The 19,650-nt window shown below is 43.0% G+C and overlaps 1 protein-coding gene across 1 annotated transcript in view; it reads left to right on the top strand.

The window, feature by feature from the left end:
* Positions 1-19,650, top strand: part of LOC125457222 (protein maelstrom homolog) — a 37,326-nt gene that overhangs the window by 11,923 nt on the left and 5,753 nt on the right. The window contains exons 5-8 of the mRNA XM_048541146.2: positions 1,981-2,022; positions 5,399-5,529; positions 7,159-7,213; positions 12,297-12,438. Of these exons, the coding sequence (XP_048397103.1) occupies positions 1,981-2,022; positions 5,399-5,529; positions 7,159-7,213; positions 12,297-12,438 (370 nt within the window). The remainder of the gene's footprint in view (positions 1-1,980; positions 2,023-5,398; positions 5,530-7,158; positions 7,214-12,296; positions 12,439-19,650) is intronic.

Consider the following 19,650-nt stretch of genomic DNA (forward strand, 5'->3'; position numbering starts at 1 on the left):
ATTGCCTGTAATGTTCAGGAGTCTGTGGGTTATAGGGGGATCTGTCTGGGTGGGATGCTTCAAGGGGCGGTGTGGACTTGCTGGGCCGAAGGGCCTGTTTCCACACTGTAAGGAATCTAATCTAATCTAGAAAGAGAGACCTATGGAATATTGCAATTAAGTGCAACAAAAACTACTTTTTATTCTGGCCCCCCTCCCTCCGGGGATAAGTATTACTGTGTGGAAATGTTGTTGCACAGTATCCAAATGCATTCTCGATTTAACTGTGTTGTATTAGTAGTCATAGATGTGGAGTTGGAAAAGCACAGCCGGCCAGACAGCATCTGAGGAGCAGGAAAGTCAATGTTTCGGGTTGAAAAGCTACGAAAGGACTGGGGAGGGGGAGGGGAGCCCAGAAATCAACGGAGGTAGGTGAATGCAGGTAGGGGTTATTGTGGTTAGTCACTGGGAAGGGTGGAACAGATAGGTGAGTCAGAAGATGGACAGATTGAGGGAAGAGCGATTTTGAAGCTGGCAAAGTCAATATTCAGGCCACTGGGCTGTACGCTCTCAAGCCAAAATGAGATGGTGTTCCTCCAGTTTATGTTGGGCCACATTCTGACAGCGGAGGTGGCCAAGGACTGACATCCCACTAGGGGAGTGGGCGGAGTTAAAGGGGCCGGCCACCAGAAGGCTGGGTTGGTTGGTGCATGCAGAGCGCGGATGCTCCGCAAACAGGTCCCTGAGTTGGCGTTAGGTCTCTCTCATGTAGAGAAGACCACGTTGGGAGTAATGGATACAGTCGATGAGGTTAGATGAAGTGCAGGTGAATCTGGGGGTTTGGAAGATTGTTTGTTTGGGTCCTCAGACAGAGGTGAGAAGGGAGGTATAGAGGCAGTGTAGCACCACCTCTGGCTGCAGGGAAAGGTACTAGGTGTGGTGGAGGGGTTGTTGGGGAGTGTGCAGCTGATGAGAAAGTTGCGGAGTGAGCGGGGTCCCTGCAGAAAGCAGATGGGTGTGGAGGGAATATCTACGGAAAATAGATATGGTGGGTATTAGTAGTCATTTGGTAAATCCTTGAATACTTGGGTTATCCAGCAAATGTCTAATGGTAAAATCAGTGTTGCACTGCAAGGATGGAAGGTGCATTGGGCAACCTCGTGCTATGAGCTTTACACTGGCCACTTGGCAAGGGAGACTGTTCCTAACTAGGTGATTAATAAAATTGCAGATTATGCAGAGAAATTACCACAGTATACCACAAGAAATATATTTCAATTTAGTGTAAAAGAGACAAAGCAGACATTTTCCCTAATAGAGTTTTAAGAGAAGATCTCAACCTGACTAAATCTATTGCTCAACCAGTAAACATAGGTTTAAAACTAAATTGTGGCTGCTTGCCATTCTCAAGCAGGTTGCTCTTCATTTGAGTATACGATTATTGAAGAAGGTTAATTTTGGTAGGTATGACCTCCATCATAAGTAATTTTTTCTTTCTGTAGTTGATTCAATTTCTATTTTTATTGTTTTGGTAAAGAGCCTTTTAGGATTCGAGATTTGTGTAATATCGAGCATGGATAACATTACATCTTTTAGATTTATTTTGAATTTGTTTGGTCAATGGATTCAGGTACTCCAGGAATGGTCCAAGAAATGAATTAACGTTTGCATACTTTTGATATCTGAAGAACTGGTCCTTTTTGTAATATTTTAAAATGGCCTTTGGAAATGAGAAATGAAGCCAGCATCCAATTGTGTAACTTTAAATGGGCTGTTAAACTCTCTAGCCTGATGAAGTTGAAGATCAAGTTTTTCCTTTTACTCACCCCTCATGATATAATAATGCACCTCAAAGCTCTTTGCATGCCTAATATTTTCTTTAAATGGTTTGCAAAATCGAAGAGTGCTGACGTGTTCTATGTCTGTGTGTACAAACACTGTTAAATTTACTAATATTTTTGTTTCCTTCTCTTTCTCTTCCACGTCCTCACCTGAGCTCAGGCATGATCCCATGTGGTTTTCGTTACCATTGCCAAGTATCAAGTAAGTAACTGAAAATCCCAATGAACAGAATAATAATTATTTGTATCAGGGTTCAAAACACAAAGTTGGAATGGGTGGGAGAAGTGTCCAGGAAAATTCAGTCATGGGGTTGACTGGTATAATGAGAGAGGTGGAATTTGTGGGGAGCTAATTCTCAAAAATTACTTTCTCTACTTTCTCCAATTGATGATCCTGCCTCTGTTACTCCTCTAATCAGGAGTGTTGTCTTTGTTATGCTTCTCCAATCATAGATTACATGCGAACATAGAAATAAGGAACAGGAGTAGACCATTCAACACATCGAGTCAACTCCACTATTCATAAAGATCATGACAGACCTGAATGTAATCTCACATCCATATTCCCACTTCCCTAATATTACAACCCTTTCTCGACAAGAATCTGTCTACCTCTGCATCATAAATTTTGAAGCACTCTGCTTTCACTACATTTTTGGAGATAAAGTTCCAATGACACATGAGAGAAAATGTTTTTGCCAAATCTGTTTTAAAATGGGCAACCCCTTTAATTTCAAGATTTCAGATTCTCCCAAAGAGAGAATACTCTCCAACCTACCCTGTCAAGACAGTTCAGGATTTTGTTTAAATCAAACATTCCTAAACTCTAGATAAGAGTCCGGTTTGTCCACCTTTCCAGAAATTAGCCAACTAAGTAAGCTCACTTTCTCTAATCTTGTATCTAAAATCCCTCATTCCTGTTTATCATTCTAGCAAATCTGCTTTGAATTCTCTCTCCAGGCTTTCACTTTCCTTTTTAAACAAAGAAGTGCCCAGGACTGAATAGAATACTCCAAATGTGATCAGACCATTGATTTGGAGCACTGTAGCATTACTTGCTTTTATGCTGTGTCTCTGTTTATAAACCCAAGGATCCTATGAGCCTTTGTAACTGTTGTTTCAACTTGCCAGGCCACCTTCAGAGAATTATGCATCTGAACCTTGAGGCCCCTGTGCTGCTGTACACCCCTCAAAGTTGTACCATTGAGACTATATTGTCTGTTTCTTGTACCAAAATACATTCCCTCACTTCCAGGATTTAAATTCATCTGCCAGGTATCTGCCCACTTGGCTAACTTGTCAGTGGCCCTTTGAAGGCTCTCTGCATCAACCTCAATTCACTGTTTTTCCTAGGTTAGTCTCTTCTACAAATTGAGATGTTGCCCTCAATGCCCATCTCCAAATTGTTTACATAAATCAGAAAAGGCAAGGGTCCAAAAACTGATCCCTAGGGAATAAACTTTCAGTATCTCTACAGTTTGATAAATGTCCATCTATACGTACCCTTGGTTTCTTGTCTTTTAGTCAACTTCTAATCTAATGCTGCCAAGGACTTAAAAATCCAAGCATTTAACCAACCTGCCATATGGCACTGTATCAAATGCTTTCTGAAAATCCAAATATACACCATCTGCAGCTTTACTGTCATTCACTGCCTGAGTGACCTTGTCAAAGCAATCAAGCAGATTTATCAGATGTGACCTGCCCTTGATAAAGCCATGTTGGCTGTCAAGTTTTAACTTTTATTTTTTTCTGTGTATATTTATCTTATTTCCAGGCTTAGCCTTTGCCCCTTTCGTAAACACCGGTGTCACATTTGCAATCCTCCAGTCCCTTGGGACTAATTGTGTTTTGAGGGAGGCCTGGAAAATTTTTGACACCGGCTCTGCTTCCTTCTCTCAGCAATTTAAATGCGCCCCATTTGGGCCTGGCAACTTGTCTGCTTGCAGTGCTGCCATCCTTTTTAGTACTCCTTCATATTAGTATACTGCTCAGTTGCTAGACATCCACATTTTCAACAATGCCATTTTCTAATTCAGTAAACGCTGAAGTAAAGTATTTGTTTAATACCTCTGCCGTACTCTTTGCTTTAGGTATGCAGCTTGCCCCTGCTTGTTTCTTATGGGCTTCATCCTATCCTATACTAGCATTTACTAGTAATATATTTGTTTTAGCACAACCTGCTGTCCTTATTCCAGCATTAATCCCTGTGTCTCCTGCATTTGAGATACTCTCCCTGATTTCTATTGCTATTAATATTCCAGAATGTATTGTACACCTTTTTTCTTCCTTTAGTGTTAACCCTGTTACATGAATTGAACTCACATTGTTGGCGTCACTCTTCATCATAAATCACCCGTCCCATCAGCTGACCTAATTGATCCTTCACATGATGAAAATTTGTCCTCACTTGAATACAAAACTCCGTTCTAAAGTAGAATGACTAAATTTGTTTTAATCTCCATTTAGGCCTGTTTGCAATTGAGGTTGAAGCATTTTTGCCAGAATTCATTACAGGCTTATTAGTAAGGGAGTGAAACCTTTACTATTTCATGGGTGGCAGGGTGGCTGAGTGGTTAGCACTGCTGCCTCACAGCACCAGGGGTTCAATTCCACCCTCTGGTGACTGCGTGGAGTTTGTACGTTCTCCCTGAGTCTAGGGGGTTTCCCCCAGGTGCTCAAGTTTCCTTCCTCAGTCCAAAGATGTGTAGGCTAGGTGGATTGACCAAGCTAAATTGCCTGTAGTATGCAGGGGTATGTAGATTAGGCGCGTTATAGAGGGATGGGTCTGGTTGGGATACTCTGGGGTTTGGTGTGGATATGCTGGGCCGAAGGGCCAGTTTCCACATTGTAGGGATTCTGTGCTACATCACAGTGGACAGAGTGCATTTATTTCCTTTTGATCCTAGGTAATGATGTGGTTGGTAAACAGGATGATGGTATTTTTATTGGACGAGTACTTGGAGTAGCCGAAGTTAAAACCGTGAGGGCATGCATTCCCATTGCACCATGGCAACTGGTGCAACTTGTATTCATGTGTAAATTGAATTAATGGTATTAAAAGCTAGTTTTTGTAGTTACGACCATATAACTTCAATCAGTTTGGAAAAGCATCTGGCTTATTAACGTTCTTTATGAAGGGAAATCTGCTATCGTTGCCTTATCAGGTCTTCAATTAATTCCAGTCATACAGCAGTGTTGTTGACTCTTAATTGCCCTCTTTAATGGCCGAGCAAGCTACTCAGTTCAAGGATAATTAAGGATTTTTTAAAACTCAGCCTGTCAACCTACATCTCTTGAAAAGAATATTTACAAATCTCTCGGTTTGAAGATTGATTTTATGCAGGGACTCTTTCTCCAGATTGAGAAAACAGGACTAGGAATAAGAACCTGACCTGTAAAAGCCTGAGTTTGATCAGAAACAGTCAAAATAAATATTTTTAGAAATAATGCTCACTCCATTATAACATGGTATAGAAAAACAATTCACAAGAGGGATCCTTGGGATGTTTTTGGCTAAATCTCGGTGATGCTTATGTAAAGTAAGTTATTTCTATTAAAAATATTTTCTTTGCTAGGTGATGCCACTCACAGAATTCCACTTTCAAACTTTGAACTTGCAAGTTCCAGTTACAGTGAGATCTTTCAACGATTCTGTGCTTTTCTGAGGCCAGTAAGAAGCAGTGGTTTCCCTCCAGTTTACTGTAAGGTAATATTGATATTGCACGGGAGATTTTGAGGAAATAACTGTAGCTAAATTGGAGTAGGGAAATAAAATGGCAATCACCGAGCTTTGTCCTCAGTAGCTTCAAGAACAATGGAGATTTTTGATTTGGAGTGGGAGGGGGTGGGGGATGAAGAGGAGAGACAGACCATAAGACATAAGAGTAGAAGTAAGGCCGTTCAGCCCATCTAGTCCACTCTGCCATTTAATCATGGCTGATGGACATTTCAACTCCACTTACCCGCACTCTCCCCATAGCGCTTAATTCCTTGCGAGATCAAGAATTTATCAATCTCTGCCTTAAAGACGTTTAACGTTCCAGCCTCCACTGTGCTGAGAGAGAGAATGTTTGTGCAAAGAAATTTTAACTTCCAGACAAATTCATAATTTTGCAATTGTTCAACAAAATTTAAGATTATAGAAATTCTTTTTTGGTATTTAATGCATTTTAATTATATCTAAAGTACATTTTTGGGAGCCATAAGATGATGCAACAATCCAGGGTGCTCTCTCAATTAGTGAAACTTGTCTAAATTAGTTTTTACCACCATAATAGCTGTTTTTTAATTGAAATAACTGTGATGAAATAATGTAACTTCCACATCATTTTGATGTGAATCTGCATGCGCACTGGATTAAGCAGGAATGATAATGATGCAGAGCAATAGAATAGTCAGTAGGCATGTCTCATAATGTAATTGTAAAATGCATTTTTGACGAACTTGTTATAATTTATTCTAACTTATTCCTGTACTTTCCATTGATAAACAAGTCAATTAAATGAGCAAAAACCAAAAGAACTGCAAATGCTGTAAATTAGTAACAGAAACGAAGTCACTGGAAAAGCTCAGCAGGTGTGACAACATCTGTGAAGGAAAAAACAATTGAGCTTCGCTGGAACGCTGCAACAAGCCAGAGACACATATTGGCCAGGGAGCAGGGTGGTATGTTGAAGTGGCAGGCGACATGTAGTTCAGAGTTGTTTTTGCGCACAGAATATAGATGTTCTGCAAAATGGTTACCCGGTCTTGCTGCAGTGGTCCGGCAAAGCTCAACACAAGCTGGAAGAACCTCATTTTTTCTGCTTGGGGACCCTGCAGCCCTCCAGACTCTATAGTAAGTTCAATAATTTTAAGTCCTAAACGCTCCCATGTCCCAGCCTCCTACCCTATACACCAAGCCTTGTTACCACATAGCCTGCCATTATACACGACCTGTTGTTAGTCACTAATAGTTCCCACTAATGACTATTTACTCTCTCAGACTGATCAGTATCAAGTCCTTGTCTGTCCAACTGCTTGTCCCTCTGTTCAGGCTCTAGCCTATTGTTTACTCCCCTATCTCATCCCCCTCCCTTTTTTTTGCATATAAACTGGTGCTTTTCCAGCGACCATCAGTTTTGAGAAAGGGTCACCAGACCCAAAATGTTAACTGTTTTTTCCCCTTTACAGATGCTACCAGACCTACTGAGCTTTTCCAGCAACTTTGTTTTTTGCTCTCAATTAAATGAGCACCTGCCAGCCGTATAGAAAAGCTATTCTCGTACAAACCTAGGTTTATCTTAAATGTTCAAAGTTCATCTCTTCAAATATAATCTGTTCATTTCAATTCTAGTTAGCCGAGTGCTTCAGAGTAAATTGGTGTCTGAGCTGGTTGGCTAGAAAAGCAGGTAAATTATCTGTTCCTTTTCTTGCTGTTTTTTAAAAAAAAAAGTAAAGTGGCATGAAAATGTTATGATCATAGTCAGTAGATGTACTTCAAGATAGCAAGAAGTGCAGATGCTGGATTCGGAGATAAGTGTGGAGCTGGAGGAACACAGCAGGCCAGGCAGCAACAGAGGAACAGGAAAGTTGACATTTCAGGTTGGGGCCCTTCTTCAGAAGTAGGGTGGGAGAAGGGAGGTCAGAAATAGAGAGAGGGGAGGGGTGGGGTTAGGGAAGGAAGGTGAGTGCAGGTGGGGATTAGTCAGTGAGGTGGAAGAGGCAGATCACGGCAGAAAAGATGGATGCATTGTCACGTCCAGGAGCTGGGGATGAGAGGGAGGGTTAGTCATGGAATAAGGCCTGGGATGGGGAGATTTTAAAACCAGTGAAACCCACATTTAGGCCATTGGGCTATAGACTCCCAAGGTGGAATATGAGGTGCTGCTCCTCCAGTTTGTGGGTGGTGTCATTGTAACACCAGAGGCCCAGGATGGACATGTCACCCTGGGAGAAGGAGTTAAAATGGTTGGCAGTTGGAAGGTGGTGGTGTTTGTTGCAAACAGCACAGGTGTTGTAGGAAACAGTCTCCGAGCCTCCGCTTGGCCTCACTCATGTAGAGGAGGCCACATCGGGAGCAGCAGATGCAGTAAACCACATTAGTGGATGTGCAACTGAACCTCTATCTATGTAGGTTTGTTTTGTGCCTTGAATGAAGATGAGGGTGTGGTGTAGAGGCTGGTGTAGCACTTCCTGCAGTTGCAGGGAAAAGGTGCTGAGGGTGGGGGAGTTAGTGGGGTGTGTGGACCGGACAAGGGAAACACAGAGAGAGCGGTCCCTATGAAAGGCAGATGGGGTGAGGAGGAAAGTATCTCTTTGGATGTGGAATCAGATTGTAGGTGGCCCAGAGAATAATACGTTGGATGTGGATGTTGGTGGGGTGATGTGAGGACAAGGGGGATTCTGTCGTTATTTTTGTTGGTGTAGGGGATGTGAGGGCAGTGGTGTGGGAAACACGAGATGTGGTTGAGGGCATTTTCAATTACTGGAGTGGTGTGGGGTGGTGGGAGTTGTGGTCCTTGAAATAAAACATAGACCATTACAGCGCAGTGCAGGCCCTTCGGCCCTCGATGTTGTGCCAACCTGTGAAACCAGTCTGAAGCCCAACTAACCTACACTATTCCATTATCATCCATATGTTTATCCAATGACCATTTAAATGCCTTTAAGGTTGAAATAGGAAGGCATCTGGGAGGTGCAGGAGTAGAACGCCCCGTCTTCGGAAAAGATGCGGCAGAGGAATTGGAGTAGGGGATCGCGTTCTTGTTAGTTAGTGGGTGAGAGGAGGTGTAGTCTACGTAGCTGTGGGAGTTGATGGGCTTGAAATAGATGTTGGCTTCAAGGTAGTCGCCAGAGATGGAGACACTGGTCGGAGGTATCGGAATGGTCCAGGTGAAAAGTGTTAGTAAAGCTAATGAACTGTTCAAGCTCCTCGTGGGAGCACAAGGCAGCACTGATACAGTCATCAGTGTAGCAGAAGAGGAGGTCTGGGATAGTGCCACTGTAACAGTAGAAGTGAATTCCATTCACATTTGGATGTCGAACAGTTTTTCCTCAGCCTCCATGCCTATTTCTTTAACCACAAGTCTAACCCAACGTCTGCAGGCCCCTTCTCCCACCTCCAACACCCCCTATCCTCCTGGACACCACCCCAATGCCTCTTACCCTTCCTTGACCTCTTCATCTACAACTGCTTTCATGTCATCAATCGCCTCAATCTCTCCACCCCTCTCTCTCTCTCCAACCTCTTCCCCCCACAGAACACGCAGCCCTCCACTCACGCTGCTCCAACCTTAACCTCACTATCAAGCCCGCAGTTAAGAAAGACACAGTCGTGGTATGGCGCACTGACCTGTACGTTGCCGAGGCTAGGTGCTAACTCTTTAACACCACCTCCTGCTACCCTGGTCAATGATGGCACCCACCCCTGACCACCAAAACACCATCTCTCAAACCATTCATAACTTCACCACCTCAGGTCAGCTCTCACCCACAGCCTCCAACTTCATTGTTCCCCAATCCTGCACTGCCTGTTTCTATATCCTTCCCAAAATCCACAAATCTGACTACCCCAGCTGTCTCTGCCTGCTGCCACCCCACTGAACTTACCACTACTTAGCTTGACTTAGTTTTTGGCCTAAAAGCCCTCCACTACTTCCTCTCCCACAGGCCCAACCAGTCCCCCTCCACCAACACCCTTATCTGCATAATGGAACCCATCCTTACCCGTAACTTCTCCTTTAATTCCTCCCACTTCCTACGACTATGGAGGTAGCCATGGGCCCCTGCATGGTCCCAAGTAATGCCTGCCTGTTCAGATATGTGAAAGTCCCTCTTCCGCTGCTACAGTGGCGCTATCCCCCACCTCTCCCTCCGTTAACATTGATGACTGTATCAGTGCTGCCTCGAGTTCCCATGTGGAGCTTGAACAGTTCATCAACTTTACTAGCACCTTTCACCACAACGTCAAATTCACCTGGACCATATCCGATACCGCCCTCTCCTTCCTGGACCCCTCGGTCTCCATTTTGGTGACCGCCTTGAAAACAACATCTATGTTAAATCCACCAACTCCCACAGCTACCTAGACTACACCATCTCTCACCCACCTTCCTGGAAGAATGTGATCTCCTACTGCCATGATGGGGTGTTCCACTCCCCCGCACATCCCAGATGTCTTCCTATTTCAAGGGCGGACCCACCCCCCCCCCCAAAAAAAAATCAAAAATGCCCTGACCCACATCTCTTGTGTTTCGCACACCTCTGCCCTCACATCTGCAACCCCCTCCCCCAACAAAAACAAAAGACACAATCTCAGATAATAGGAACTGCAGATGCTGGAGAATCCGAGATAACAAAGTGTAGAGCTGGATGAACGCAGCAGGCCAAGCATGATGAAGGGTCTAACCCCGAAACGTCAGTTTTTCTACTCCTCTGATGCTGCTTGGCCTGCTGTGTTCATCCAGCTCTATACTTTGTAATCAAAGACACAATCTCCCTTGTCCTCTCATATCACCCTACCAACTACCCTATCCAAAGTATCATTCACCACCTGCAATCCACACCCACAACCAAAGAGATATTCCCCCTCTGCCTTTCATAAGGACAGCTTTCTCTGCGACTCCCTTGTCCATTTCACACTTCCCACTAGCCCCGGCACCTTTCTCTGCAACCACAGAAGTGCTACACCTGCCCCTACACCCCCTACAGCACTTCTCTTCTGTCTATTGTCCCTCATCTCTATTCAAGGCACAAAACAAACCTTCCACGTAAGATAGTGGCTCACCTGTACATCCGTCAACTTGGTCTACTGTATCCACTGCTCCCAGTGTGGCCTCCTGTATGTCGGGGAGACCAAGCATAGACTCGGGACTGTTTTGTCAAGCATCTGTGCTCTTTTTGCAACAAATGACAACACCTTTCAGTCACCAATCATTTTAACTCTTCCTGCCCGTGACATGTCCATGTTCCTCCAGTGTTTCAGTGACACGCCCCACAAACTGGAGGAGCGGCACCTCATATTCCACCTTGGGAGCCTGCAGCCCAATGTTAGCAGCTTGAAAATCTCCCCAACCCCCTCTTTTCATCCCCACCTCCTTGACCTGACACAACCTGTCCATCATCTCTCCCACCCCACGTGTACTCACCTATCACCAACTTTCCTATCTTCCCCAGCCCCACCCCTTCTCTCTCTTTAGTTCTGACCTTTCTTCCCTCCCCATTTCTGAAGAAGGGTCCTGACCCAAAACATCAGCTTTCCTGCTCCTCTGATGCTGCCTGGCCTGCTGTGTTCCCCCAGCTTCAAACTGTTATTAACAGCAATGCTATGTTAGGATTTCCTGCTCTAAAATGTGATTAAATTTCCTTCTGATCATTGAATTTAAAGTTTCAGAATAACACCACCTGTCTTGTGCATAGTAGCAATCTAGTACTGATTAATACTAGCTGAGATTATTTTGAGGATTTAAGTGTGAAGTTAAATATTTGAGCAATATGCAATGTAAATTAGGGAATTTAAATTATCAGATTGTACAGATGAGTAAAATGAGGTTGAAGTAAGTATTGCTGAATTCCAAATGTTTTTCTGAAATACCTTACAGTATAATTCTCAAATTTTACCAGCATCCAGTCAGTGGTTAAAATGCCAAAGATTTTTCCCCAGTTTGAAAATGTGCCGGGAACTTAAGGCATCGTATTTATCAAGAAGCTATCAATTAGCAACACTGGGTGCGCACATTTTGTTTAAAATACCCTTTGTTTTTTGTGGACAAAGAAAACAGAATTTGTTTTGATATTTTTAAGCTTATGCATGCTTATCTAGTAACTTGCATTGCTAAGTAGTGATACAGCATAAAACATTTAATGTAGGTCTGAGATAATGGAAACTGCAGATGCTGGAGAATCCAAGATGATAAAGTGTGGGGCTGGATGAACACAACAGGCCAAGCAGCATCTTAGGAGCACAAAAGCTGACGTTTCAGGGTCTAGGCCCAAACTGTCAGCTTTTGTGCTCCTAAGATTCTGCTTGGCCCGCTGTGTTCATCTTGCTCCACACTTTATTACTTAATGTAGGTCTACTGGTTTGAAGAAAGTTAGGAGCACCAAGGTAAAGAAGAAACTATTAATCTATGACCTAGTGGGGGTCAAAGGTGTGGGCTTTAAAAAGGGTCTTAAAGGACATGGGGCTTGTAGGGGATTCCAGACCATCGGGTCTGGTGAACCTTTGGCCATGGTCAGCAAATTGATGGATGAGAGCATTGACTCGCAGGGCATTCTCTTTTCGTTTAAAGAGGGCATTCCCAATGTCTTGAAATTAACTTTGTTGGTTACAGAGTTCCTTTTATGAGTGCCAATGCATGTCTAGTTGACAGCTATTCAAAAATTATACTTCATTTGTGGGGTTTTCTTCTGATGAAAGAAAGAGCAGAAATAATGTTTCATTGTTTTTTTTTTCAGTTATTCAATGTCCTAATTTTAGTATTTTTATGACAGGTAGAGGTACTCCAGTGAATGTTTTTGAGCTTGAAGAACTGATAGAGAAACTTTATGAGCACAAACTGAAAGAAAAACCATCCAAAGCTAGTGTGGAGAGAATGCTGGATGTCATGATTTGGGATTATGCGACAAATACTAGGTCTGTCAATTTTGCACTCTTCTTAATATGTTAAAACGAAAGAAATGGTAGCATAATTTCTATCCAGCCAGGTATGGGAAAGCTTTCTCTTTTTGGCTCTGTTCTAGGTGAAAGCCTGTTTCGTATGGTGATTGGCTGCTATGTTCACAGTCCTAACCTGTTCTAAATTTGTGAACATTTAAAAGTGGGGTTATGACCTGATTGCCTTTCCAATAACCTGTACTAGAACAAAGATTCGAAGATTCAGCAAAACAATTATTAACAATTGTTAACAATTGGGTGACGGTTCATGATGTATGAACCCCAGACAGTCAAAGATATGAACAGTTTGAGGAAGGGTGCTGAATGTTCTAGAACTTCACTTTTTAAGGATCAGAGATTCTTGGCCTTGGAGTGGCTTTGAAATATGCAAATATCCGTGTACTTACTTTCATCTGCTTAATTGTTATAATGTTGTGATTATTTAAATAACTGAATTGTGGGGGGCTCTTGAAACTAAGTACATTTGTTTATCTATAATTACTACTGATCCCTGTGAAGCAACCTTGCACATAATGTGGTTCCATGCAGCTCAGTTGCACCAAGAACTCCAGCTGTCACTAACAAAGACTGTGTATAGAATTGTAGAATCCCTACAGTGTGGAAACAGCCCCACAAGTCCACACCGACCCTCAGCATCCCACCCAGACCCTTCATCCTAAAACCCCACCCAATCTACACACCCCTGAACACTCTGGGCAATTTAACATGGCCTATCCATCTAGCTTCCATATCTTTGGACTGTGGAGGAAACTGGAGCATCTGGAGGAATCCCACGCCGTCACAGGGAGAACATGGAAACTCCACACGTACAGTCGCCTGAGGGTGGAATTGAACGCGGGTCCCTGGTGCTGTGAGGCAGTGGTGCTAATCACTGAGCCAACATGCGGCATATTCCTGTTTTAAAATCACAGTGAAATTGATAAACAAATGTTCAGGCACAGAGCAGTGAGAAAAGGGTAGTAACAGTAGAGGTATTGGGGGTTAAATGGCCAATTGATGTATGGTGGAATTCCAACTAGTCTTCTGATAGTTAAGGTTTTGGCAAAGATTTGTAGCTCGGGCTGTGGATGATGATGTTGACTTGCTCGTTGAGCTGGCTTATTTTTGTTCAGATGTTTCATCACCATGCTAGGTGATATCATCAGTGGAACCTCCAAGGAAACGATGTTATTCTACTCTGCTTGGAATTAATACTGTCTGGTCCGTTATGACTGTCATTTCTTGTTTTGATTTGTATGGATTTGTAAATGGGATCCAGTTCTGTTTGTTGATTGAAGTATGGGTGGAGAACCATGCCTCTTAAACTGATGGCCTTCATTGACTGAATGTACAGATATTAAAGAGGGTTCATCATGCTGTTTTGCTGCCATTTTCAGTGTCCTTATGCACCTATCAAAATTACTTTGTCTTATCCTTTCAAACTCAATGTGCCTTTTTCTTGACATTCTTAAGATGTCTGTAAACTTCAGATACGAGCTTAATGCTCTTAAAATGGCGCTTTTCCCCCTCATTCTCTGAGGATATTTCCTCTGATGCAAAGACCTCACTAGCTCTACTTAACAACTTTTGTTTTAATCAACAATATCTACATGGACACCATCCATTTTGTTTAGCTATTTTCTCAAATGAATTGAAATAGGCCTCTACACCGTTGTCGAACTTTGGCAATGATTAAACAGATCCTCATCAAGCCTTTGAGATTATTTTCCATCACTGTCCTTTATCAGTGCTATTGTTCACCCCTATCTTTTGCAATCTTACATCGACTGAGTTTTCATTTCTAACTGATGAATTAAAACAAAACTCTCCCTTTCCTCTACTAGGGGCTTCCTTTTTCTTTTTGTTCTTCCAGAACTGCTATTTCCTTCTTCCTCAGCTGGAGCTGTTCTCTCTTTCAGCCTTTCTTCATGATTCAGTCGTGATTCCAACAGTTTCATTTCTTTTTCATGTTTAAGCTGCTTTATTTGCATTTGAATTTTAGCCATTTCCAATTATTCTGATGGCATTTCCAGCAATTGTACAAGTTGAGCTGCAATTACCTCCTTTTTTTTCATAGTAAAAGGCAATCGCAACTCCAGCTTGTTTGCAAATACCAAAATCTTTTTCTTTCTCACTTTGTTTAAAATTTCCAAAAGTGACATCTTCCACCCCCTGAAAACTAATATTGACAGAAAGTGCCATTACTGCACAAGGCACACCCTATTTAAACTAACTGAATTCAAAACCTGCAAAAAGAATGCTAATGCTGACTTCTCACTGTCTTTGAGCCCAATAATCCTAAACCCAACGTGGAATTAAAGAAACTCTTCCTGACAAGAGTCCCCATTTTGTTATGGACCTGACCAAACTCCTTCAGAATATATTAAGGTAGCCAGGACCCTAACTTTTACTTAAATGTAAGGTGTTACATTCTAGATGCAATTGGATTGGTTAAATTAGTTTGACTTTAAGCAGAATGCACTCTAATTTTTACACTACAGTTAAAACACAGGCAAAGTAAAAGAATTGGCTTAAGTGTAGCTATTAAAATGCTTAGAATATATATAACTGTAATTAACTGTTTCAATATAGTAACATCCCATAAACATACCTTTGGCAAAGGCAAATCCTGTTTTTCAAAAAAAAAATCTCAGTGCATGTCTGGCAGCAGGAAGACAATCCCAGCTTTTAGCTGTAACAGAGAGAGAGGAATAAGAGCTTCCATATCCAGGTTTAAGACCCTAGCCACTGCAGTCAACTAAAACTAAAAATCTTCCTTCTGTGTAAGTTTGTCCCCACCCATTTGGGCTGCTACTGTTCCAAATTTTTTTTTTTGTAAAAGTCCAAGGCCTTTCAAAGTGTTTTATATTTGCTTTGAGTAGACCACTGGTTACCTCTATCTCAGCTCTTTTTAGAAAAAGTACAAAGGAACCTGTTAAAGCCATAGTAATGCCATAGTAAACTAAACTAAACTAATTCAGCAGGGGGATGGGCACCAAAATTGTAGTTCGACTATAGAAAAGGTTGAGAGTAGGGTGGTCTGAAATAAAGTTTCAGGGAAGCAAGATGGCACCGGCAAGCAAGAAATTGGTTTAAGATAACGAAATGTGAGGCTGGATGAACACAGCAGGCCCAGCAGCATCTCAGGAGCACAAAAGCTGACGTTTCGGGCCTAGACCCTTCTTCAGAGAGGGGGATGGGGTGGGGGTTCTGGAATAAATAGGGAGAGAGGGGGAGGCGGACCGAAGATAGATAGAGGAGAAGATAAGTGGAGAGATACAAGAGAGTTGCAATGGGAGAGAGGTTCCCTGAGGTTGGTCCGGAGGGAGGAGGGTAACTTCTTCAGGTTAGGCATCCCTGGAAGAGGCTTCGCAGTGAGGTTAAAATTGTATCAGTGATAATGGGAACTGCAGATGCTGGAGAATCCAAGATAACGAAATGTGAGGCTGGATGAACACAGCAGGCCCAGCAGCATCTCAGGAGCACAAAAGCTGACGTTTCGGGCCTAGACCCTTCATCAGAGAGGGGGATGGGGTGAGGGAATCTCTCTCCCATTGCAACTCTCTTGTACCTCTCCACCTATCTTCTTTTCTCTCCATCTTCGGTCCGCCTCCCCCTCTCTCCCTATTTATTCCAGAACCCTCACCCCATCCCCCTCTCTGATGGGTCTAGGCCCGAAACATCAGCTTTTGTGCTCCTGAGATGCTGTTGGGCCTGCTGTGCTCATCCAGCCTCACATTTCGTTATCTTGGATTCTCCAGCATCTGCAGTTCCCATTATCACTGAAGAAATTGGTTTGAAGTGTGTCTACTTCAATGCCCGGACCGTCCGGAATAAGGTGGGTGAACTTGCAGCATGGGTTAGTACCTGGGACTTTGATGCTGTGGCCATTTCGGAGACATGGATAGAGCAGGGACAGGACTGGTTACTGCAGGTTCCGGGATTTAGATGTTTCTGTAAGAACAGAGAAGATGGTAAAAGGAGCGGAGCTGTGGCATTGTTGGTCAAGGACAGTACTACAGTTGCAGAAAGGATGTTTGGGGACTCGTCAACTGAGGTAGTATGGGCTGAGGTTAGAAACAGGAAAGGAGAGGTCACCCTGTTGAGAGTTTTCTATAGGCCTCTAAATAGTTCCAGAGATGTAGAGGAAAGGATAGCAAAGATGATTCTCGATAGGAGTGAGAGAGACAGGGTAGTTGTCATGGGGGACTTCAACTTTCGAAATATTGACTGGGAGCACTATAATTCGAGTACTATAGATGGGTCAGTTTTTGTCCAGTGTGTGCAGGAGGGCTTCCTGACACAGTATATCGATAGGCCAACAAGGGCAAAGCCACATTTAGATTTGGTACTGGGTAATGAGCCTGGCCGGGGGTTACATTTGGAAGTAGATGTGCACTTTGGTGATAGCGATCACAATTCTGTTATGTTTACTTTAGTGATGGAAAGGGATAGGTGTATACCACTGGGCAAGAATTATAGCTGGGGGAAAGGCAATTACGATGAGATGAGGCAAGACTTAGGGAGCATAGGATGGGGAAGGAAACTGCAGGGGATGGGCACAGTGGAAATGTGGAGCTTATTCGAGGAAAAGCTCCTGTGTGTCCTAGATAAGTATGTACCTGTCAGGTAGGGAGGAAGCTGTAGAGTGCGGGAGCCGTGGATTATGAAGGAGGTTGAATCTCTTTTCAAGAGGAAGAAGAAGGCTTATGTTAGGATGAGATGTGAAGGCTCAGGTAGGGCACTTGAGGGCTACGAGGTAGCCAGGAAAGACCTAAAGAGAGAGCTCAGAAGACCCAGGAGGAGACATGAGAAGTTGTTGGCGGATAGGATCAGGGTAAACCCTAAGGCTTTCTATAGGTATTTAAGGAATAAAAGAATGACGAAAGTAAGATTAGGCCCAATCAAGGATAGTAGTGGTAAGTTGTGTGTGGAGTCAGATGAGATAGCGGAAGCTCTAAATGAATATTTTTCAACAGTATTCACTCTAGAAAACGACAGTTTTGTTGAGGAGAATACTGAGATACAGGCTACTAGACTAGGTGGGATTGAGGTTCACAAGGAAGAGGTATTAGAAATCCTACAGAGGGTGAAGATAGATAGGTCCCCTGGGCCGGATGGGATTTATCCTCAGATCCTCTGGGAAGCCAGGGAGGAGATTGCGGAGCCTTTGGCATTGATCTTTAACTCATCATTGTCTACAGGAATAGTGCCAGATGACTGGAGTATAGCAAATGTGGTTCCCCTGTTCAAGAAGGGAAGTAGAGAAAACCCTGGTAATTATAGACCAGTGAGCCTTACCTCAGTTGTTGGTAAATTGTTGGAAAAGGTTATAAGGGATAGGATTGATAATCCTCTAGAAAAGAATAAATTGATTAGGGATAGTCAGCATAGTTTTGTGAAGGGAAGGTCGTGCCTCTCAAACCTTATTGAGTTCTTTGAGAAGGTGACCAAACAGGTAGATGAGAGTAAACCGGTTGATGTGGTGTATATGGATTTCAGCAAGGCGTTTGATAAGGTTCCCCACAATAGGCTATTGTACAAAATGCGGAGGAATGGAATTGTGGGAGATATAGCAGTTTGGATTGGAAATTGGCTTGCTGAAAGAAGACAGAGGGTGGTAGTTGATGGGAAATGTTCATCCTGGAGAGCAGTTCCTAGTGGTGTACCGCAAGGGTCGGTGTTGGGTCCACTGCTGTTTGTCATTTTTATAAATGACCTGGATGAGGGCGTAGAAGGTTGGGTTAGTAAATTTGCAGACGACATTAAGGTCGGTGGAGTTGTGGATAGTGACGAAGGATGCTGCAGGTTGCAGAGAGACATAGATAAGCTGCAGAGCTGGGCTGAGAGGTAGCAAATAGAGTTTAATCTAGACAAGTGTGAGGTGATGCACTTAGGTAGGAGTAACTGGAAAGCAAAGTACAGGGCTAATGGTAAGATTCTTGGTAGTGTAGATGAGCAGAGAGATCTCGGTGTCCATGTACACAGATCCTTGAAAGTTGCCACCCAGGTTGACAGGGCTGTTAAGAAGGCATACAGTGTTTTAGCTTTTATTAATAGAGGGATCGAGTTCCGGAACCAAGAGGTTATGGTGAAGCTGTACAAAACTCTGGTGCGGCCGCACTTGGAGTATTGCGTACAGTTCTGGTCACCGCATTATAAGAAGGATGTGGAAGCTTTGGAAAGGGTGCAGAGGAGATTTACTAGGATGTTGCCTGGTATGGAGGGAAGGTCTTACGAGGAAAGGCTGAGGGACTTGAGGCTGTTTTCATTAGAGAGAAGGTTGAGAGGTTACTTAATTGAAACATATAAAATAATCAGAGGGTTAGATAGGGTGGATAGGGAGAGCCTTTTTCCTTGGATAGTGATGGTGACGGCGAGCACGAGGGGCATAGCTTTAAATTGAGGTGTGAAAGATATAGGACAGATGTCAGAGGTAGTTTCTTTACTCAAGAGAGTAGTAAGGGAATGGAACGCTTTGCCTGCAATGGTGGTAGATTCGCCAACTTTAGGTACATTTAAGTCGTCATTGGATAAGCATATGGACGTACATTGAATAGTGTAGGTTAGATGGGCTTGAGATCGGTATGACAGGCCAGCACAACATCGAGGGCCGAAGGGCCTGTACTGTGCTGTAATGTTCTATGTTCTAAAATCGCAGGTGCAACCACATAAATTCTGATTTACAGTTGTTTTCCTTCAATGTTGGTCATAAAATAAGGCAGCGTATTTGATTAATATTGAGGTTCAGTTTTTGTTTCACACAGACTTTGATCTTGACAGCAGGTGGCATACATTCTCCTCAAACTTACGCTCCTTCATTCCACTACTACTTCTGTTCCAGTCCTCAATCGTGCTTTGCATCACTCCCAACCTTTAAAGTCTTACACTCTAACGTTCTTACCTTTAAACCTCCAAATCTGCTGTATACATTTTGGAGTTTGGAATGAAGTCCTGGCTTCTGCCCAGTTTCAGATGTTGGTCAATGCATATAGTTTGACCCCACTGACCAAACCATGCCACTAGATGGTGCCGGTCAATTAAAACTGATTGATCAAGTAAATTTAAAACACTCATTTTGTAATATTGTGTATTTTTTGGGTGTTTTGTTTACAAATGTAGGCAATTAGGCATGTACACCATGTCAATTTTAAAACCGCTGTTTTCTGCTGCAAAGTGTTTATTTTTAGT

Source organism: Stegostoma tigrinum, chromosome 12 (genome assembly GCF_030684315.1).
Source record: "Stegostoma tigrinum isolate sSteTig4 chromosome 12, sSteTig4.hap1, whole genome shotgun sequence".
Lineage (NCBI taxonomy): Eukaryota > Metazoa > Chordata > Chondrichthyes > Orectolobiformes > Stegostomatidae > Stegostoma > Stegostoma tigrinum.